Genomic DNA, 24,286 nt, shown 5'->3' with positions numbered 1-24,286 from the left:
CCAAATACGGCATGAGAGGTGCCATTCGCATTGCTAACAGTTTGGAGTAAGCTTTAGCGTCGGCGTTTATCAAAGAAATAGGTCTGTAAGACCCGCAATCCGTAGGTGTTTTTTTTTTTTTTAAAGAACATAATTTTAGCTGTTTTCCAAGAGTCCGGGGCCTTCCCTGTAGCACCAATTAAATTAATTACTAAACAAAAAAGAGGCAGAATTTCATCTGCGCAAATTTTGTATAATTTTATCGGAAGTGTATCTTCACCTGGATGAAGTGGTTCAAGATGGCGGACTGAAGACGCCACTTGGTCCTGCTCGAGTCTGTAGCTCCCTCACCTCGATGCCTTAGCGGATGATTATACGGACTTAGTACCCTCAGATTCGGCTAGTTAGCCTTAACTTTAACGCCAAACGATAAAAAGAGAAACTGTGTAAAATCCTTTTTTTTAAATTCTGCACAGAGGCAATTACCTTCGGGAGAGCGGCGGATGCAGCTTCTGTTCCTGGGCGGACACGCCGGACGGGACGATCTCGGTCCTGGGGCGGGCTGGACTCGCTGGGCTCGCTGGACGTCGTTTTCCTGGCTCTGCTCTTCGGGTCTGGGTCGTGGCACTGGCCCTCACACCTGGCGGGCGATTGGCGTATCTGACACAGAGAGTACGTAGTGGAGACTGAGACCGGCGCTTAATCCCATAGCGCGAACGATGGCTCCGAAGAACCCTCTAAGGGGATCACGGGCTGTGAAAGGCGTCCCGGCAGCAACAGCGGAGAAGGGCGGCATTCAGGGGAATGTCTCGGCCGCTGCGAGCAATGCACCGGCTGAAACTCTGAAGATATTGGACGGGAAGATTCCCGCGAAGGTCTCTGCGAGTGCACCAGCCCCAACCGCAGGAACGAGTTTACAAAATCTTGGAGACTACAGGGAGACAGGACAAGGCTGCACCTTTATCCTGTAAGCAGAAAATCATCCGGCCCTCTCTGTTCACTGTCGCTGACAAAAGCACACTGATTAAGCCTAAAATGGTCACTGCTACTGTTACTACTGCAGCTAAGGACATTAAAAACAGTAAAACAGGTTAAATGAACAATTTAATATGGATACTACGGAGAATGAGCAGCGGAATGTGGGAGAAGCTCTTAGTCAAGAAGCAGCTGATCAGACCGAGTTGACTGTTAGTATTGAAGGCCCTATAGATGGGGATAAACGTGTAGCATTGGCATCAGTGGTTTCAGCAGCAGATAAAGAAAAGGAGCCGGAGCTGGATTTGGAGCTGGTAGATGCAGATGCAGAGCTAGACTTAAGTGGCTCTGAATTGAACAACGCAATAAACGCTGCAGCTCCTAGTATCTTGGAACCGGCTAAGCCTACGCAGGTCGCTGCAGCGCAAAAGATCCTTGATAGCAGTGAATTAAATAGGCCCCCCGGCGATTTCCTTTTGGGGAACATGGAAAAGGCTGATGGCTCTAACGATGAATATGAGGAATTGATCGATGAGGAAGAAGACGGAGGGGCGGACTCTTCTATGGACGCAGCGAAGCAGCTCGGTCGGAAAAAGGGAAGCAGTAAGGCCAAAAGCAAAGTTAAGACTAAGAAGAATATTAACCCCTCCACTTTCTCTACAGTTATATCATTTTCAAACACTAGAGGCAAACCTATCTTAGACGAGAGTCCATTGCGAAAGTGGATCCAGGCCAAGGGGGGGGGGGGGGGGGGGGGGGTCAAAACTATTGCTTTACGGCTATCAGGAAATAGCCCAACGGATTTGCCTCTCCCCTCACAAGATGCAAGTAGCAACGCTATCTCTCCTAAATGCCTCAATCGTTCTCTTGTAGACAGATCTTTGGACACTACCTCAATAGAGGGGAGATGCCCGCAGGCAGTAACTGATGGAAAAGAGGGGGCAAATAGTACGGCTCCCACACACATTGTTAACACATCCTCTACTTCAATAGCTTCTATGGCCAAGGACAATAGGCACTTAGGGACGAGTACGCATATCCCTTCAAAATCATCTTCTGAGACATTATCCTGTATGGATATCCTGCCTGGCTTACCACAGTCTGAGAACCCTTCTCTAGCTCTAATTCTGCACACACTGACCGAACAGCGGCACGAAGCTCAACAATATTTTTTAGAGTTGAAAGAAGACAATACTAAGATGCAAAATTATCTACTCGAGGTTAACAGCAAAATGAGTGGCATCACTCAAGAGGTAAAAGAATTACAGCAGAGGGTGGTGCAGGTAGAAGAACAGTCAGCAGGTACAGAGCTAAAGACTGCCCGCCATAACGAAGAGATCCGAGCTTTGCAATATAAAATCGAGGACATGGAGAATAGACAGCGAAGGCAGAACCTTAGACTCTTTGGGATTCCAGAGAGTTCGGAAGGCTCAGACCCCCCACGCCTACATCGTCAAACTCTTTCAGCGTGCCTTTCCCGATCTGGCGGATTGGGACTGGGACTCTCAATTACAGAGAGTTCATAGACTGCCGCTAGTAAATAGAAACAAGGGAAGTAAATTTACCGGCCCTTTCCTGATCTTTTTTGGGAACTTCTTAATTAGGCAGCAGGCGGTCTCTTTGAAAGCAAGATCTAACTCCCCAATAGTGACAGAAGATGTATCCTTTTTTGTCAGGTCAGATCTATGTAAGAGCACAACGGAGAGGCGCTGGAATTTACGACAACTAATTGATTCTTTTAAAGCGGCAGGGGCACAGGTCTTTCTCCAGGAACCGGCCTGCTTAAAAGTCATCAAAGCAGGTCATACGTATTACCTCAATCAGGTTAAGGAAGCGGAGGAGGTGTTAGCAAAAATTACTAATGTATAAAGGTGTTAGGATGTACAAACTTTTTGAAATATAATGGTGGCTGACAAGGTGCCGATTAATTCATACTGTACTTGGGGGGTCTAAGTTTTATACATTTTAGGGTGAGGGTCTATAGATAGCTGCACCTACAGGTGGCTGCCCATCCAGCGGTGGCAGGTGCGTAAGTGGTTTTTTCCCACTTGCTACGGGGGGGGATGGAGGGTAGGATAGGGGGCGGTAGAGGAAGGGGGGGTGGCGAGGAGGGGAAAAAAACAAAAAAAGACACGACAAGTCTAAGTGAGAGTAACTTGGCAGTTATCAGATCAGAAAAGTGTATGAATTCAAGGGAAGGGACAGATCACTATGATTTAATATTTACTCAAAATGTTGCATTTTAGATGCTTAGCATGGAATGTGTCAGGCTTGAACAATAAAACTAAAAGAAGCTTGGTCTATGAGGAATTGAAAATGTATGATGCACATTTGGTTATGTTAACAGAAACGCGTATATGCTTTAAGGATAAGAAACTTCTGGCCCAATTGGGATCCGAGATGGTGGTATGCACTACCTTACATGCTCCTATTCGTGGAGTGGCAATTTTGAATAAGCGACAAGTGTGTGGGGAAGTGATTAAAACTGCTGCAGACAATGGGGGTCGATGGGCAATAGTGCAAATGCGGGTAGAAAATTGCAACTATGTCTTCTGTGCCATCTATGGGTCGAATAGGGATGAACCACACCTTTTTGATTGGCTGAATGTGGAACTACTATCTTGGGAGGGAGAACTTATTTTGATGGGGGACTTTAATTGTGTGTTAAATTATGAGCAGGATGTGACGAAGAGAGGGATATTTCCACGCATGCATAAAACCAGGGCTGCAATTTTGGAATTAGCAAGGATACATAATGTAAAATATATATGGTGTAATCTCCATCCTGGTATACCAGGGTACACCTACTATTCATCTCCCTATAAACTATGCTCACGAATAGATCTGGCGTGGGCATCGGATGAACTAATTGATTCAGGACATATGGAGATCATTCCAAGAATATCGTCTGATCATAACCCTATTCTTTTTACATTTTGTATAGCTCAAAGGCCATTAGAACTGCGACCCTTTACGTTCCCAAGATATTTATTAACCGATGTAGTATTTGTAGCAGGAAGGAACATATAAAAGAATTTGTCAAAAAATAATATTAATACTGCTACTCTTCTATCAGTGTGGGATGCCTGTAAAGCCTCAATTAGGGGACTGGCACAACAATATGTATTTAAACAAAACGCATTGCGTGGGAAAGAAACCAAGGCGGCAACCGCTAATATTTTACTTGTCGAAAACCAATTAGCTGATAATCTTAGGGCTGGTGGGCTAAGCAGTAAAGACATTGCTCAATTGGAAACTAAACTTGTTACTTTACGCTCAATTATTAAAAGCTCCCTCAGGGAGAAAAATAGTCGTAAAATACTTAAATATAAACTGTCCCAATATGAATGTGGGGATAGAGTAGGGAAGCTCCTGGCTTACAAAGTTGCTGATGATCGGGCAACGACCTTAATTAAATCCATAAAGGGCCCCAACGACATTCTATACTCCCAACCTGCACATATTATGGGACAGTTTGCCTCATATTACCAAAACTTATACACCCCTGAGAGTAGGAGCACGGAAGATCAGATCCTATCTTATATAAACGAGAAACTACCACTAAGAGAATATTTAGATCAGGAAAGTATCGACCAGCTGGAGGAGAAGTATACATTAGCAGAATTGCGTCTGGCGGTTTCCTCTCTTCCAAAGTTGCACTGTGTCAGATTTTATTTCGAATTATTTAACCAGATATTACTTCAAATTGCACTATTGTATACTTTTATTACAGAGGCAACAGCATCTTATGCTGCGGTCACAACAGAAAAAAGTGGTTTTAAAACTGATAACATTACCGATCAAAGGATCTACAATAAAGGAAGGTGTGAGAATTAGATAGAATCACAATACAAACAGAAAGAAACATGTTCAAAATACACATGCAGTAATGTAGACATGACAGATGCACATACCTGATTGTTTTCTACAGCACTGTTCATGATTTTTCTCCAGGTCCTCTCCATAGTCTGATAGCGTTTGCTCTCTACGGGTAGCTGTCTATTGATGTCCTCAGAACTGAAAATGGGCTCCAAGTAGAGCCAGGATCTCTGGCATGCCAGCCACTCCTCGAGAACGTCCTAAGCATGGAAAGAGTAAGAAGAAAAGCCTGAAAATAGTCCATTTCTGGTTGTAAAAAGGGTGCACAGTAAATTGTACATGCCTTTTGCAGGGGATAAGCATAATCAGAGATACCCTAAAGGTGCTCACCAGTACATGCAAAGAAGCCTTATAAGGTCAACAACCAGTCTAGACAGAATTTTGTGGGTGTCATTTCTCATTTCTTTACCTGTGTCATTCGGAGCTTGCCCTCCCAGGTACTGATCCGTGCTTCAAAAGGTTTCTTAAATGGGGAAAAGGACATACTCTGGGTCATCACAATATGGTCATCCAGTAACTGTGAAGCTTCATCTGGGCTCTTCAAGATAAAGGTCCCTGTCTCTTTGTATGGCATCACATTGAAAAGGACCGACTCCCACTCCTTCTCCATCTTATCTAAAGCCTGTGAAACAAATGAATAATAATTCCAGTACACAGGAGTCAACCAGTTCACAAATGATCAAGCACTGATGAAACTTACTAGACAGAATTATACATCAAGGCTACAGCTCTTTTGTCCCAGCTAATGCATGTATCCTAAGAGTAGTAGCTGCTGGTTAAAGACTTGATATTTTGACACTTAGAGGAATTATTGCTGTGTTTAAAGAAATCAAATCAATATAACTGAGCTCTGGAATCGGCAGGAGGGCTACAATGAAACAGATACTTCTGTTTAACTGTAGTCTTGTATAATGTTCAATAGTATAAGAACCAATATAATGATCGAGGTGATGCATGGTTCTGGCATCTTTTTAAAACCCAAATAAAAAAGAGATATGTTTGATGACCTTTCAAATGCTAACGAAGGGCATGAAATTGGAAGTGGTGGTAACTTTGTATGTATACAGAGCTCATAAATAAAATACAAAAAAGTATGTACTTCTCCTTCACACAATTCTGAAGGGTGGGTCATTTTAAAAGTCTCCCCTATTTCTACCCTATGCGATAAGTGAAGCTAAAAAACAAATAAGACATATGAGAAACTAATCTGAAAGATTGCTTTTCCATTCCAAGCTTCAGACATGGCATTAGAAACCTAGTGCTAGGGACTGTTTCAGAATTTCTCAATTATTGTGATTGGTATTGAAAAGTAACCTTTTGCATTGGGTACTCTAAGCTCTGCAAAAGCAATGTCCTGCTTTTGGCATTCTCAAATCCCTGGCCTTACTGTTGAATAGCTGCAGGACAGAATGTGCAGATAGTTAGCCAGGAATGAGGATTAGCTCTGCCTACATCTATTCAGCAGTAAGTACAGTTCTAGAAAGGGACATTGTTGCTGCAGCTCTTTGGTGCGGCCGTGAGAGGAAATCACGTTCACTACAAGCAGCAAATGGGAGTCACCGGAACAGCCTACATCTACAAAGTTGCAGAAACCCTGGACTGTTGCAGTGACCTACTAACCATGTTTGAAGGATTACTGCAAAGTTTGGCAGGTGACCCTCCTTGAGGCTGTCTTTTTAGGCAGAATAATACAATAAACACCACTAAAATTGTATTCCATATCACCACTTTTTCTTCAATAGTCGAGAGACTGCATTTTCCAGCTAACAATTAAGCCCGAGTGGTCAACTCCGCTCCGTTAGTGGAGTTTGTGGAGTTTTCTCGCACTCTGAGCTCCGCGGAGCTCGCAGGCTTCTGAAAAATTCTGCTCCACATAGCGGAGTTTTTCCCTCACTGGTTAACGGTTAGTTGGCAAGCGCAAGTGAGGAAAGTCCAACGCTAGACTACTTCCCAGTGAGATTTCTGAACGCGGGCAGTTGCGGATAGTCACTACCACTCACGTTGAGAAACCCTCCACTCTCATTGAGGAAGCTGCTGTTTGACTTAAACTTCTACTCAAGCGGCAGAAAGAAGCAGCGCTTCTACAGCATTTGCCAGTAGTGTGAGATGCTAGTCTCGCTGATTTTACAGTCTAGGACAAACACCTGGCACTAAAACTCAGTCCAAATGGCATGAGGTATCCCACTCCATATTTCGCGGAACTCCACGTAGCTTGGCAGAGTTTTTTTGTCACTCCGCCCAGGCTTACTAACAATCTAGTTGTCCAAAGATCACTACTGACACATTGAACTAAAAGTGCAGTGTGCTGAACTAAGACTGAGACATTAGTTGGAGAATTCGTACCACACCAGTCTGCAACACCTTTTGTGGTCTTCTGCCAGTCATATTTATATATTCTACTAACCTATATTCCCATTTCTTAAGCTCTGCCTGACCAAGATCAGATTATCTCAAACCTTGCGTTTAACAAGTGGCATTTCTAAATATATGTTTTCCACTTATCCCGTTGGTGACTACTGACTTTAATGACTTTTAGCACTACTCAATCTATGCTCCCGAAAATACGGCCTCAACTCAGCCAAGACATTTTCACTTAAAATAAATCACTTTAAAAAAAGTTACTTGTGCCTAGGGAAAAGCAATCTGATCTTGACTTTGTGCTTGGGACCTAATTGAAGAAAATTGTAAAATCTCTCTTATACCTCATCAGTATATGGGGACTAAAAACTCTACAAGAAGATTCCTATTTGAGCTAAAAAAAAATGTTATTGGTGCCCTAACATGTTCTTATGTGCCCTGAAGATGTCTCTCCTAATTTCTAGAATCTATAATTTTGTGTTCCAATATTATTTTGTCACTTCAAATATAGTACCCACGTCTCACAATACAACATGTATCAAACATAGCTCCTCCCCTATTATTTACCTGATATTTTTGTTACAAAATCTGTGTAACATAAGCCACTGTTACCTGTCCTAAACCAAACATGATCCTCTGTAAGCAAGTTTCTCCCATAATACTCCGACATGTTTTAATACTCTGCAACGTGGCATTTTTAAGACTGAAATCAAGTTTTAATTATTCTGAAATGGACCTCCAGTTCAAAAAATAGTAAAGCCGGTCCTGCTGTACTGTGCAAGTTAGCAATGAAGCACAATCCACCAATCTAAGCATTTTAAAGCCGTCTGGAAAACAGTACAACGCTATTTGTGTGTAACGATAGTTCTAGACCATAGATATCTTTTATTGTTTCACATTCAAATAACATTCTTTATCGCCAGGATGCCGACATATTTGGGTTGTCTCTCATTTCAGTCAATGAGGTGGTGGGCTGAAATTTCAGACCTCAGTTGCCTTGGCATATTCTAGCGACAAACGAAAACTCACCTCACCAGAGATGTGGCCAGGGCAAATGTGAATGTATGAAAGAAAGAACATTGGAGTACTGTGATTACAGATATGTAACTGCCCCAGCTTTTAATTTTTATAGATCCTCATGCTCTGAATAGAGTACAGAACTGTGTTCAACTGGGCTCAATGGAAATAAAGGTTCTTCAGTAATGTTTGTCTCACTTGCATCACAGTTCTAGTATTTATGTTGATGCATTCATGCTTTGCAAATGTGTGTAACACCCTCCCCCCATCTCCAATTCATCTTACTTTCACCCATTTAAAGTTCAGGGAGCTACTCAAAACCAGGATATTTTTAAAGCAGAAGCACTAATATAACCTTGGAGTTTGGAAAAGTTTTTTAGAAATGCTTAACTTTACATCTCTTCCAAGATGATGTACTCACACGTAAAGCTGCTATTGTCACATACTCACTGACTGAGTGATGTATTACTCATCTGAGCACTGCTTGACTAATAATCTACTGGTATATTCTAATTCAAGAACCAATCCATCTAGTAATGCCTTGGTTCAACAAAGTCTATATTATATTGCAAGATCTTCAGGCTACAGAGAATAGTTTCTGGATTCTGCATTATCTGACTTATGTGTCACCATGTGTAGCCCTCGTACCCTGTCTCCATGCACCATATGTATATGTTGTCTCTTGTTGCTGTTGAAATATTGAAAGTTATTCCTGTAACCGTGCACTTGAAAAAATTCCTTGGGTATTAATTTTCTCAGAACACTATGTAACTCTTACTGGGAAGCTGACTGGTACTCCAAAAATATACTGTACAAGTCATGGCCTTGCAATGAGGACTCACGAGGGCTGGGTGCATGCCACGTTATCAGACTACTTAAACAAGTATTGGAAAATGCATTAGGTTTTACCTATAAGATTAATATTAAGCTGTTTTTTGTTCTAAGTTGACGATTCCGCAATAGTCGGCGTTTAGTGATGTGCCTTGAGCTTTTGATCGCAGTGCCACTACACTTGCTGCACTATTGAAATCATGGCCCTAGTGACTGCTGGATAACTGCACTTATAACTACCTGTTTAGTAGAAAATTGTAGCAATATTTGGTGTTTAGTGGAGTTATGACAACGTTTGGCCCCAGTACCAATGCACCTGTTGCATCATTCAAATCATGAAACCTGTTGTCCACAAGGTAACTGCACTTGTGTCTGCCTGTTTAGTAGTAAAATATAGCAATATTAGGTGTTTAGGGGGGTGGCTAGATGCTTTTGGTTCTGGTGTCACTGCACCTGCTGCACCATGGAAATTATGACCCTTTAGACAAATTCTCTTGTGACTATCTTGTTTAGTAGTAACATTTAGTGATAATCTGTGTTTTGTGGGGTCCCTAGAGCTGTTGGCCCCAGAGCCACAGCACCTGTTGCACCATTAAAATTACGTCTGTTTTTAAACGGAAGGTAAAGGCAATTGTGACTGCTTCTTTAGTGGTAAAATATAGCAATGTAGGTGTTTACAGGAGTTATGACAACTTTTGGGCCCGGTGCCACTGCACCTGTTGCACCTGTCAAATCATAACCCTAGGGACTGAAAGATAACTGCACTCGTGCCTGCCTGTTTAGTTGTACAATATAGCAATAATATGTGTTTAGTGGGGTGCTTTGAGCTGTTGGTCTTGGTGCCACTGCACATGCTGCACTATTAAAATCACAACAATAGTGCTTGCTAGATAACTGTATTTATGACTGCCTGTTTAGTGGTAAAATATAGCAATATTAGGTGTTTAGAGGAGTTCTGACAACTTTTGGGCTCTGGTGCCACTGCACCTGCTGCTCCATTCAAATATCGACTCTTGAGCATAAAAGATAACCACTTGTGACTGCCTGGTTAGTTGTAAACTATAGCAATAAACTGTGTTTAGTGGGATGCCTAAAGCTTTTGGTCCCAGTGCCACTGCACTTGCTGCACTATTGAAATCATAGCCCTAGTGTCTGATAAATACCTGCACTTATGACTGCCTGTTTAGTAGTAAAATATAGCAATATTTGGTGTTTAGTAGAGTTACGACAACTTTTGGCCCCGATGACACTGCACCTGTAGCACCATATAAATCAAGCAAATTAACTGCAATTCTGACTCCCTGCATATTTGTAAAATCAATCTAATAATGCCGACAAAGAGCAAAGAAAGGTACTGATGCATGAATAGGAAATGGCACAAACATTTTAAGGCTAAAGCATCTGCTTTACACAACAAAGTAATAAAAAAGTAAGCATTTCCAAATACTGTTAGTAGCTGTCTGCCTTTTCCATGGGAAGATATCTCATCTTATAGTTTAACCGTCCCCGAAGTATGGACAGTGAATGATGCTTAAAAAGCGTGAACTGAAGACATTACCATCTTTGACTTTGGCGATGAGAAGGTAACCTTCAACGTTGAAGATGCGTCGACGATGATAATCGTCAACGGAGAAGCCGTCGTTGACGAGGTCAGTTTCTGAGGTACATTTTTTTGAGATAGTCTCTTGGAAGATGAAGACTTTCCAGACTTTCTCGGGGGTGTTCCAGGTCCAGCTTTAGAAGGTGGAGATGCCTTTCTTGAAGTAGAAGCCGAAGGCACGCCAGAATCCTTGGAGGATTGGGCTGTTCTCAACACCTTTGCCCAGGAGAAGTTGTCTCTGCCTCAGCTTTCCTCTTTCTAGAGGACATAGTAGACCCTGAGGCTATACTTCCTACCTCAGAAAGGGGGTTATCCTGGTCCTTGATCTTCTGCAGCCACAGGAGAAGACTACCTTCCCTGTCTCTGAGGGTCTTCTGAGGAAAGGTTCTGCAGATCTTACACTCCTTTACCTCATGGTCTGGATATAGACAATAAATACATTTCTTGTGGGGATCTTCCTTAAACAGGCTAAGCTTTCCACAAGATTCACACGGTCTGAAGAGGAATTTAGAAGATGACATCTTCAAGTATGAAAAAACCAACCAAAGTTGTGAAGTACTGAGTAGAGCTCAGGGAGGCTCCCTTCACACGACGTGTGGTAGAAAATCTGTGAGCCTGAGCCTCTGGGGAGAACATTCTAGTGGGTCCTGTCGCCTGATTGGCTGCAATTTGGTCTATACAAAATGACTAGGATAGTCATAGGTGTGGAAGGTTTTTGCACTGTAGCTTAGGGCTACTTTACTTCCTGGTTGGTTATTATCAAGATTTTTGGTTTCCTATAGGCATATTATTGCTTTTTATGTACTGTGGGACTCCCACTCCGATGACGGGGAATGATTCAAGCATGTGAATCTATGAAAGACACCCCAATACTGGAGAAGTATTGTTAATGCATGCAGCCAGGGGAAGATAAGTATCTGCAAACAGTACATGATGTGCAGCCTTAATGTAAGAAAAAAGTTCCACCCACTAAAGCTGATTGGGATGAGTACTTTGGCCTTGGGAACTGATAAGAATAGTCTTGTTTAAGATATATTAAAAACAATAGATTTCACAAGCACATGCAGGCAAAACCTAAATAGATCAATTCCCATACAATAAATTCAAATAGAGCTAATTTACAGAGTCAGAAGTTATCCTGAAAATCGGGCATGTTAGGGTCTGAGATGCACATGGTCAACAAGACCAATGTACGCTATTGATTATACAGGTAAATAGTTTCTGTAACTTACAACAATTATGTTCAGGATTAAGACCCTCATTCACCCTTAGGTGGCATGTGTCATCATTGGATCCCTCCTCACACCAAGAATCCAAACTGGATGGTGTGAGCTACAACGCCCTTCTCAAAGAACAAAAGGAGAAGGGAGGAGCTCTTCGGGTATTTTTTGTAGAGGTGGGGTCCCTTTGAGACTAAGGTGTGGGTAAGGTTTGCTGAGTGCAAGGTGAATGTGAAGATAAAGTTAAAACGACCTCATGGTGGACTATTAAGTACATGTATTGGGTGTGCCCACAAGGCAGATTAAAATTCAGAGGGAAGGGAATACCAACAATCACATAAGAAAAAAAGAGGGTCACCATGTTGCTGCCCATCTCATGACCCTATCAGGAGGTTCTGCACTTTCAACAGGACCAATCTATAGGTAGTCACTATGCTAATGTGAACAGAAAAAGATATATTCTAAACTTAACTTCTGATGTCTATACTTGATTTCTGATGTCACAGACAATGTCCCATGTGTGTATGGTGTAGGTCCACAGTCTTTATCCACTGTGAAGGAGTTATAGATCAGAGACAGAAAATGTTATCTCACAAATGTAAGTAGCGCGTCTTCAAACATAATTGATTCACAGACAGTGTTTACGTGCTCATTATGCAACAAATGTGTGTAATGGTCTTGCGTGATGTGATCCACCAATCCCTATGGGTGAAAATAGTGTATCAACAATACAATGATTATGCTCATCCGCAATATGCCAAGTGTCAAGCCTCAACCCCAGCCTTTGCTGACAGACACAAACAGGGCTAAAGACTTCATGAAGAGATGCACAGTAAAAATGAGACACATATAATAATTATTAGTCTGGACATATTGTAAAATAACATAAAAGAAGTAATATAATGGACGGAAATTCAGAAAACAGCCTCTGAATGAAACAGAAGCAGAAAATCAATTTATTAGGTTGACTTGTGCATTGTGGGATAGCCATGCAAGAATATCATAGTTCGGAACAGGGAAATGTTCTTAAAATAGTTCTAATATGGGACAAGACTTTCTTAGATCTCGAAAGAGTGAGAAATGCTTATATCTGTCAGTCTTCTGTTCTGCTACATGCAGTTGACAGGCAAAGAGACAGCAAGGCTCACAACTGAGCGTCTTTTAATCAGAGGGTCGTCGACACTCGCGCACCCGAATGACAAATGCGTGAAGATACTGGGAGATGTAATTTTCTTAGTCATGTGGAGTCTGTGAAGCTGTCCAATAAAGAAGGTTATATTCAGGGTCATTGGGAACTGTATATCCCAAACGTGGGACAAATGTTGAAATCTCAAGGTTTTTTTGAAAAAAACATACAATGTGGATTTGTCCATAAGTGGAGTTGTGATTATTTCGAGTACATGGAAATTCAGAACTTCCTCTATAGTGTCTAAAACATGATATAAATATATATTTTTTTAAAAGGTGGAGGCCAAAAAACAGAGGTGGAGTCATGGGTTTGATCAGTATTTTCATAATGAAAAATCAATTGTGTTTCAGAAGTCAGGCATCTATGGTAATTTTTGTATATGTAGTAAGACAATTGAGCTTCACGTGTTCAATTGAGTCGTCAAAAAAGATGGTCAAGTGACACAATTCACGAAGGATGCTCATGCTCATGATAAACTCATCCATGGGAGGTCATCATTGAGTCCAAGAATAAGGTTGGGCAAATTGAAGGCCCATCTCCACTCCCTTTGGAAGAGAAAATGTATAAGGGGGATACACTTCTAAAATAACCCCAGCTCCCCGCTGGTAGCTTGGCACGAGCAGTCAGGCTTATCTCAGGGGCAGTGTGTAAAACATTTGCATATAAGCAACAGTAATACAGTGAAAACACTACAGAAGTACACCACACCAGTTTTAGAAAAGTATCCAATGTTTTATCTGTGCATTACAAGACCAAAAAGGATAATGATCCACCATACAGTTCTTAGAAATATCAATAAGCAAAAAAAGACATAAAATACAGTTCCTTGAAGATGATAGCTCCGCCCGGGGCTATCACGGTGTCATGAACAACAAATCCAGACATCGCGGGCCAGCTACGGTACATTTAGAAATGCAGGGCATTGGAACCTCGCGCTGAGCTCCGGAGAGCGGGCCTCGTTAGGCGACAGTTCCGGAGGTCAGTGCAAGAGTCATTGGGCTATTAAAGTCACACGTGTTGCAGAACGAACTCCGTGCGGTTGAAGTCAGTGGTGCTGGTGTCGGTGCTCTGGTGCAAAGTGCAGCAGTGCGGTACCATAAGGTCACGATGCAGGCAGCGGCTCGGTGATGGTTGTCCAATAGCATCGGTGAGACCAGGGCTGCGGTGCAAAGTGAAGCGCTGTTTTGGGCGGATGAACGGAGTCAATGCCGCTGGCGTCGGTAGGCCAAGGCTTGAGTGCAGGATGGGGCGGTGCATCGTGTAACTTACGAGGGGTGCCCTCAAACCACTGTGCAAGCAGCGGCATTGATGTTGGCGTGAAGCTTTGCCTGTTTTCTGTGATAGTATTCTGATCTCTCCGTGATTGTGCCCCTGACTGCTGCCTCTGATTGTATTCTGCTCTCTCTGTGCCCCTGATTGTATTCTGCTCTCTCCGTGCCCTTGATTGTACTCTGCTCTCTCCGTGCCGTTGTGCCCCTGTTCCCCCCCTGGTATCACTACTGTGCCTGATTGTAATTCTGCTCTCTCCGTGCTGTTGCCCCTGATTGTATTTTGCTCTCTCCGTGCTGTTTTGCCCCTGTTCACTGTTGTGTCCTTGATTGGATTCCGGTCCTCTCCTCTCCGTGCTCCCGCTGACCCACCCCGCTCCCCGCTCCCTGCCGCTGATCCCCCGCGGCCCCAACCCCGCTCCTTCAGCCTCTCCTCGCATCGCTCCCCTCCCCACTCGCCTCCCCGCTACCGCCTCCCAGCTGCTCCTCCCTCGCTCCGCCCCCCCCACTCTCTATTTATGGCAGAGTCCGCGTGTGCGCCCTATGCGCGCCAAAGGCGAGCCAAAGGTAAGTCTGTCTGCGCCCGTCCACGCCTGTACCGGCCCCACGCCAGACCTCCTGGCCCCTGCAGAGGCCATCCCACCCGCCGGACGTACGACGCCGCCACCCTCACACACTCAACACCGGACGCCTCCCCGGATGCCACCAAGCCACCCCAGGACGCACCCCCGGACCCTTCACCTGCCAAGCCTGCAAGTTCACCTGCATCCGGACCTGCAACCCACCCGCACCCGCCAAGCCAAGCACCTACAGCAACCACCTGAAGTGCATCTTGCTCAACACCCGCTCCGTCCACAGACACGCCGTGGAACTATGGAACCTGCTCGACACCACATCCCCAGACGTCGCCTTCCTCATGGAGACCTGGATGAACGCCTCCTCATCGCCCGACATCGCCATAGCCATCCCGGACGGCTACAATATCATCCGGAGGGACCGCGCCAACCAGACTGGAGGAGGCATCGCCATCGTCCACAAAAACACCATCCGCATCTTGTCCAACTCCAAAGACACCCTCACAGCCGCCGAACATCTTCATTTCCAGATACACACCGACCCCAAGACCACACTCAGAGGCACCCTCATCTACAGACCCCCAGGACCCCGCACACAATTCAGCGAAGACATCGCAGACTTCATCAGCCCACACGTCCTCCCCTCCGCCGACTACATCCTCCTAGGGGATCTCAACTTCCACCTGGAGAACAACAACGACAACAACACCACCACCCTACTGGGCAACCTCGCTAACCTCGGACTCAAGCAACTGGTGAACACCCCCACCCACTACGCCGGACACACGCTTGACCCAGTCTTCACTTCCAGCAAGCACATCTCCTTCAGCCACTCAATCGGACTTCACTGGACAGACCACAGCTGCGTCCACTTCAGCTTCAGAAAGAACACAACTCACCGCCTCCCGCAATAGGTCCCCCGCAGGAACTGGAACAAGATCACCACCGACCAGCTCACCGCGTCACTGAACTAGAACCCTCCCGCCAGATCAACGGACCCCAACCAAGCAGCTCACAACCTCGCACAATGGATCACCAACTACGCCGATGACCTTGCACCCCTGAAAACCCATCCCAGCAGGCCCGGAAGCAAGAAAGCCCCGTGGTTCAACGACGACCTCAAGAACTCCAAGATGAACTGCCGCACCCTCGAGGAAAGCCTGTGAAAGAACCCGACCACAGACAACATGACCGCCCTCAAGCACGCCACCCGCACACACCACCAGCTGATCCACACCACCAAGAAGACAGCATTCAAGGAACGATTAGACAACAACGCACACAAAAGCAAGGAGCTCTTCATCATCGTCAAAGAGCTCTCAACCCCAGCGGCGGAAACAACAACATCACTCCCTCGCAAGACCTCTGCAAATCACTCGCCACGTTCTTCTACAACAAGATCGCAGACATTCACAACAGCTTCGGTGAACAGTCCACGCACCTAACCACAGAACCAACGCACCCCACCACCACCCTCCGCGCCTGGACCCCAGTCAACACCGAAGACACCATCCGAACGATGAACACTATCCACTCCGGATCACCAACCGACCCATGCCGTCACCACGTCTTCAACAAGGCCGACTCCGTCCTCGCACCCCAACTCCGGGACATCATCAACTGCTCCTTCAACACCCCCACCTTCCCGGAGAGCTGGAAGCACGCCAAACTCAGCGCCCTCCTGAAGAAACCATCGGCAAACCCCACCAACCTCAAGAACTACCGCCCCATCTCACTGCTCCCGTTTCCCGCCAAAGTCATCGAGCAGACCGTCAACAGACAGCTGGCCGCCTTCCTCGAGACAAACGGATCCCTCGACCACTCACAGTACGGCTTCCGAGCCAATCACAGCACGGAGACCGCCCTCATCGCAGCCACTGACGACATCCGAACCCTGCTCAACAACAGGGAAACAGCGGCCCTCATCCTCCTGGACCTCTCCGCAGCGTTCGATACTGTCTGCCACCGCACCCTAGTGCAGCGCCTCAGCAACATCGGAATCCAAGAGAAGGCACTGGAGTGGATCATCTCGTTCCTCGCCGGAAGAACCCAGAGAGTCCGCCTCCCCCCGTTCAGATCCGAGGCCACCGAAGTCATCTGCGGCGTACCACAAGGTTCATCACTCAGCCCCACCCTCTTCAACATGTACATGAGCCCCCTCGCAGCCATCGCTCGCCAACACAGCCTCAACATCATCTCCTACGCCGACGACACCCAGCTGATCCTCTCCCTCACCAACGACCCCGCCACCGCCAGAACCAACCTACACGAAGGGATGAAATAAGTAGCCGAATGGATGAAGAACAGCCGCTTGAAACTGAACTCAGACAAGACGGAAGTCCTCATCCTTGGATCAACACCATCAGCCTGGGACGACTCCTGGTGGCCCCCGGCCCTAGGCAGCGCACCCTAACTAACGGACCACGCGCGCAACCTGGGCTTCATCCTGGACTCCTCCCTGTCGATGACCAGACAAGTCAACGCCGTCTCGTCTTCATGCTTCAACATCCTACGCATGCTCCGAAAGATCTTCAGATGGATCCCCACTGAAACCAGGAAGACGGTCACCCAGGCACTTGTCACCAGCCGACTAGACTACGGAAACACCCTCTACACCGGAACCACAGCCAAACTGCAGAAAAGGCTCCAACGCATCCCGAACGCCTCCGCACGACTCATCCTGGACATCCCCCGCCACAGCCACATCTCCGGACACATGAGAGACCTGCACTGTTTCCCCGTCAACAAAAGAATCACGTTCCGCCTCCTCACCCACGCACACAGAGCCCTCCACGACCTAGTCCCCAGGTACCTCAACAACCGCCTGACCTTCTACACTCCCACCCGCCAACTACGATCGACCAACCACGCCCTCGCCACCGTTCCACGCATCCGAAGAGCCACCATGGGAGGAAGATCCTTCTCCTACCTGGCAGCCAAGACCTGGAATTCCCTCCCCATCCACCTCCGTCTTACCCAAGACCACCTCTCCTTCAGGAAGCAACTCAAGACCTGGCTGTTCAAGCAGTAGCGGAACCCGCCCCCAGCGCCTTGAGACCCTACGGGTGAGTAGCGCGCTTTACAAATTTCTTGATTGATTGATTGATTGATTGATTGAAGCGTCGTCACCGGGGATACCAGGGCGGCGCAGTGAAGTGAGGCAGTGCAAAGCGCGGTACCCACAGGTCACGGTGCATGCAGTGGCTCACTGGCAGCGGTGCGTGGCATCGATGGTGAGAACAGGGGTGCAGTGCAAAGTGCGGTGGTGCCCTCTGTAGTGCCTTCAGGACACGGAGCCAGCAGTGGCATCAGGTTGCCTTTTCTTCTGTTGCAGCACAAAACACACCGTTTCTAGTGCTGGTACCAGATGAACTTGAAGTCTTTGCTGTTCTTGAGACTCCTTGAACAGGGGGCATGGTCTACCTCAAGCCCTTGGAGAAACTCAAAAAAAGAAGTTGCAGAAAGTTCAGTCCTGTCTTTCTCTGCCGAAGACAGAAGCAGCCACTGCAGGCCAACACAGCAAAGCAATCAGCAAAGTGGTAGTTACTCCTCACAGCTTTTTCAGCTCTTCTTCTAGGCAGGCTCCTTGATCCAAAAGAGTTCTCAATTCCTGGGGTTATGGCCCCAATAATTATACAAAATTTCCTCTTTGTCCTTTTTGTGGCAAGGGTCTGTGAGCCCAGTCCAAAACAGTTCTGCCCTCAATGGCCCAGGTACGCTATAGGAGTTGGAGACAGCATTGTGCAGAGGAGACACTGCCTATCCAGATCCAAGCGAAAACTCCTCCCACCTCTCTAAGTGCAGACCAGACCTATTCAGCCCGACTATGAGTTACCATGAAAGGCAGGACACACCTCAAACCCCATAGTGACTGTCTACAGTGAATACACATCCTCAGCCCCTGTCACTCACAAACCAAACAGTCAATACACAAACCAGCACACAGAATGGTTAAGCAAGAAAATGTCTACTTTCAAAAAGTATAAACTACAAGTCGTCCTGTCGGGTGTCACAATTTCAGCAGAAATTGTAAGAAATGCTTATTATTAAGCATGGAAATGAAGGGCCAATGATGATCCCTATCAGGCAGTGCAAGAGCTATTAGTGATTTCTTACTTGCCTTCGCACATGGAACTTCTTAATGTCCACAAATCACGACAATGTAGATTGATTCAACAATAACATGTATTATTCTGGCTGTCCAAAATACACAGATTACATATAATACAATCAATCAAACTAATATACCGTGGAAAATCAAAACATTTTTTACAGTGTTTGTAGGAGGCTGGCTTAGTATATGGTGCTCACTTATGTAAGTGTAGCCCATTGCGCTAATCCAGACCTTCAGGATTAGTCCAGAAGGAGTGTAAAGCAACTTGTTTTACCAGTACTTAATCTTATGGTGTAGGTTAAGTGAAAAAGAACCACACAGTGTAGTTAGAATTTTTTTTTTTTTTATAAACCCACACTAACACAATGCAATTTCTCCTACCTGAAGATATAACCACATTACAGACAACACTTTGATAATAGAACACATAAGTAGCACAAATAAACAATGATCTCCAGGGGGATACCAAATCATATTCTAAAATAGTGGAAGGCAAACCACAACCTATGTGGAGAATGGATCCAGAAGGGTAAAACACCTTCATTCCGCAAATTTTACTCCGCGTAACTTAACTGCTCATACCAATATAACGCAAGTACCTTTACTCCGCAAAATATTACAACGCATGCCATTACATCTTATATGCTTTTACCAAGCACGCTTTTACAACGAAATTCGTTGTAAAAGCATGAATGGTAAAAGCATATGTTTTTAATATTTAAGTGTAAGGTAAGTATATGGTTTCAGTTTGGGGGATTTGGGGTATATGTTTTAGGGGTTCAGGGGTATTTTAAGGTTGGTTTTGGGTAATGGGGTACAGGGGTATTTAAGGGTTAAGGGATAGGTTTGGGTATTGGGGTATATGGGTATTTTTAGGCTTCAGGGCTAGGTTTGGGTTTTGAGGTACAGGGGTATTTTTAGGGTTCAGGGGTAGGTTTGGGTTTTGGGGTACAAGTGTAATTTTAGGGTTCAGGGCTAGGTTTGGGTTTTGGGGTACAGGGGTATTTTTAGGGTTCAGGGCTAGGTTTGGGTTTTGAGGTACAGGGGTATTTTTAGGGTTCAGGGGTAGGTTTGTGTTTTGGGGTACAGGGGTAATTTTAGGGTTCAGGGCTAGGTTTGGGTTTTGGGGTATAAGGGTATGTTTAGGGTTCAGGGGTAGGTTTGGGGTTTGGGGTACAGGGGTAATTTTAGGGTTCAGGGCTAGGTTTGTGTTTTGGGGTACAGGGGTAATTTTAGGGTTCAGGGCTAGGTTTGGGTTTTGGGGTACAGGGGTATTTCTAGGGTTCAGGAGTAGGTTTGGGGTACAGGGGTAATTTTAGGGTTCAGGGCTAGGTTTGGGTTTTGGGGTACAGGGGTATTTTTAGGGTTCAGGGCTAGGTTTCGGTTTTGGGGTACAGGGGTATTTTTAGGGTTCAGGGGTAGGTTTAAGTTTTATGGTACAGGGGTAATTTTAGGGTTCAGGGCTGGGTTTGGGTTTTGGGGTACAGGGGTATTTTTAGGGTTCAGGGGTATGTTTGGGTTTTGGGGTACAGGGGTATTTTAGGGTTCAGGGGTAGGTTTGGGTTTTGGGGTGCAGGGGTATTTTTAGGGTTAAGGGTAGGTTTGGGTTTTGGGGTATGGGGCATTTTTAGGGTTCAGGGGTAGGTTTGGGGTTAGGGGTACAGGGGTAATTTAGAGTTCAGGGCTACGTTTTGGGGTACATGGGTATTTCTAGGGTAAGGATGGGTTAGTGTTTAAGGGTGCTGGGGTATTTTAAGGGAGCAGGGTGGAATTCTTTTTTAGGGTGAAAATAGTAATTAAAAAAAAAAAAAATATATATATATATATATATATATATATATATATATATATATATATATTTTCTTTTTTTTAAAATATTTGTTACAAATTATTATTGTCAAATATATATGTCCCCAGCTGCTTGTTGGTCCTCTTAGGCGTCTGTGGCGGGCCGTGTAATCCTCCGAAACCTCGGCACCAATTCATTTTTCCATTAGTTGCACGGCCGCTTGTAGAGAGGGTCTCTTGAACGCGTTAATGGAAACGCATAAATACAAAGTCGATGCTCTCCTACTTGCAGAAGAATTCAAGGGACACAAGGAGCTCATTGGCAGTAATTTATTCAGAAACATTAGGCGTAACCGGTTTCAGCTCGTGCCTTTGTCAAACGCCGTAGTTCTTAAGCAGCGAAAACACCTCACAGTCATTCCTTTTAAGCTCCTCCTACCCAGTGGTGGCGGGCTCACCTGAAACGGATTGTTTCAGCTCGTAATTTTGTGTTGGGGACTACCAGTCCCAGAGTACTACGGGCTTACAGTCTGTTCAGGTTGTTCGGGTTTCACCATATTTAAAATCCAAGTGGCTGCACAAGTTCCTTTCACTCTGCCATCCGCCTCGAGGTATCGCAGCTCGGCTCACTTCAGTGTCAGCGTCATTCTGCACTGTATGAGCCCGATGTCCCCAGCTGCCTGTTGGTCCTCTAGGCTTCTGTGGCGGGCCGTGTAATCCTCCAAACCCTCGGCACCAATTCATTTTCCCATTAGTTGCACGGCCGCTTGTAGAGGGTCTCTTGAACGCGTTAATGGAAACGCGTAAATACAAAGTCGATGCTCTCCTACTTGCAGAAGAATTCAAGGGACGCCAGGAGCTCATTAGCAGTAATTTATTCAGAAACATTAGGCGTAACCGGTTTCGGCTCGTGCCTTTGTCAAACGCCGTAGTTCTTAAGCAGTGAAAACACCTCACAGTCATTCCTTTTAAGCTCCTCCTACCCAGTGGCGGCGGGCTCACCTGAAACGGATTGTTTCAGCTCGTAATTTTGTGTTGGGGACTACCAGTTCCAGAGTACTACGGGCTTACAGTCTGTTCAGGTTGTTAGGGTTTCACCATATTTAAAATCCAAGTGGCTGCACAAGCTCCTTTCACTCTGCCATCTGCCTCGAGGTATCGCAGCTCGGCTCACTTCAGTGTCAGCGTCATTCTGCACTGTATGAGCCCGATGTCCCCAGCTGCTTGTTGGTCCTCTTAGGCGTCTGTGGCGGGCCGTGTAATCCTCCGAACCCTCGGCACCAATTCATTTTTCCATTAGTTGCACGGCCGCTTGTAGAGAGGGTCTCTTGAACGCGTTAATGGAAACGCATAAATACAAAGTCGATGCTCTCCTACTTGCAGAAGAATTCAAGGGACACCAGGAGCTCATTAGCAGTAATTTATTCAGAAACATTAGGCGTAACCGGTTTCAGCTCGTGCCTTTGTCAAACGCCGTAGTTCTTAAGCAGTGAAAAAACCTCACAGTCATTCCTTTTAAGCTCCTCCTACCCAGTGGTGGCGGGCTCACCTGAAACGGATTGTTTCAGCTCGTAATTTTGTGTTGGGGACTACCAGTCCCAGAGTACTACGGGCTTACAGTCTGTTCAGGTTGTTCGGGTTTCACCATATTTAAAATCCAAGTGGCTGCACAAGTTCCTTTCACTCTGCCATCCGCCTCGAGGTATCGCAGCTCGGCTCACTTCAGTGTCAGCGTCATTCTGCACTGTATGAGCCCGATGTCCCCAGCTGCTTGTTGGTCCTCTACGCTTCTGTGGCGGGCCGTGTAATCCTCCGAACCCTCGGCACCAATTCATTTTCCCATTAGTTGCACGGCCGCTTGTAGAGGGTCTCTTGAACGCGTTAATGGAAACGCGTAAATACAAAGTCGATGCTCTCCTACTTGCAGAAGAATTCAAGGGACGCCAGGAGCTCATTAGCAGTAATTTATTCAGAAACATTAGGCGTAACCGGTTTCAGCTCGTGCCTTTGTCAAACGCCGTAGTTCTTAAGCAGTGAAAACACCTCACAGTCATTCCTTTTAAGCTCCTCCTACCCAGTGGCGGCGGGCTCACCTGAAACGGATCGTTTCAGCTCGTAATTTTGTGTTGGGGGCTACTATATATATATATATATATATATATATATATATATATATATATATATATATATATATATATATATATAAATCACACAAAGTTGCCTCAAGGAAGAGCCACTCAGTAAGTGTTCATTACCATAGTTTAATCACGGCAGTTGTAGTCACATTGGGCGATGCTCTGCTCATCTCGGTGTTCACGCCAGACGCGTTTCGGGTGTCAGCCCTTAATCATTGGCGAAGTGCAGGCAGCGACCGGGGAACATTCAACTTCCTTTTAACGTTCTGCATCCTGCCCCAGTGGGCGTGGCCGCTTTTTGCGCAGCCTTCTGGGTGCCGTAGTTGCAATGTTATTAACCTCCAGTAAGTTATCTGCACACATAAAAACAAAGTATTTCCACAGTGGGATAATGTGCAGTTCAGCTCCACAACATGCTGCATTATGATGCCATCCGCGCTGGTACTTACTCCCGTAATTGAAGGCATCGGTTGAGGTCTCCACGGGCCCACGCGAGTGGTGAAGCTCTCCCACGGCTAGGCTAGCCGCTCAATCTATATCACACAAAGTTGCCTCAAGGAAGAGCCACTCAGTAAGTGTTCATTACCATAGTTTAATCATGGAAGCTGTAGTCACATTGGGCGATGCTCTGCTCATCTCGGTGTTCACGCCAGACGCGTTTCGGGTGTCAGCCCTTAATCATTGGCGAAGTGCAGGCAGCGACCGGAGAACATTCAACTTCCTTTTAACGTTCTGCATCCTGCCCCAGTGGGCGTGGCCGCTTTTTGCGCAGCCTTCTGGGTGCCATAGTTGCAATGTTATTAACCTCCAGTAAGTTATCTGCACACATAAAAACAAAGTATTTCCACAGTGGGATAATGTTCAGTTCAGCTCCACAACATGCTGCATTATGATGCCATCCGCGCTGGTACTTACTCCCGTAATTGAAGGCATTGGTTGATGTCTCCACGGGCCCACGCGAGTGGTGAGGCTCTCCCGCGGCTAGGCTAGCAGCTCAATCTAAATCACACAAAGTTGCCTCAAGGAAGAGCCACTCAGTAAGTGTTCATTACCATAGTTTAATCACGGAAGCTGTAGTCACATTGGGCGATGCTCTGCTCATCTCGGTGTTCACGCCAGACGCGTTTCGGGTGTCATTGGCAAAGTGCAGGCAGCGACCGGAGAACATTCAACATGCCAACGAAGGACTCTGCATATTCAAACACACCTGTTTTTATTTTGGAATCACGTCCCACCCACATAGGTTGTGCCCGAAACGCGTATGGCACGAGAAGGAAATGGGGCCTGACAGGCTGTTGCTCTGCTACCAGCAGCGAGCTGTGTGTATACCCCCTCATGTGAGGCTTTTCCACTTTGGG

General features: G+C 45.7%; 1 protein-coding gene across 1 annotated transcript in view; it reads right to left on the bottom strand.

The window, feature by feature from the left end:
- The window catches only part of DNAH1 (dynein axonemal heavy chain 1), an 822,394-nt gene that overhangs the window by 355,046 nt on the left and 443,062 nt on the right, over positions 1-24,286 (bottom strand). Inside the window, exons 21-22 of the mRNA XM_086939555.1 lie at positions 5,243-5,455; positions 4,869-5,033 (exon numbers count right to left, since the gene is read on the bottom strand). Coding sequence (XP_086795681.1) covers positions 4,869-5,033; positions 5,243-5,455 — 378 coding nt within the window. The remainder of the gene's footprint in view (positions 1-4,868; positions 5,034-5,242; positions 5,456-24,286) is intronic.

Source organism: Lissotriton vulgaris, chromosome 9 (assembly GCF_964263255.1).
Source record: "Lissotriton vulgaris chromosome 9, aLisVul1.2, whole genome shotgun sequence".
NCBI classification, from domain to species: domain Eukaryota; kingdom Metazoa; phylum Chordata; class Amphibia; order Caudata; family Salamandridae; genus Lissotriton; species Lissotriton vulgaris.
Note: the sequence above shows the minus strand (reverse complement) of the source record. Positions and strands in the feature narration are given on the sequence as shown.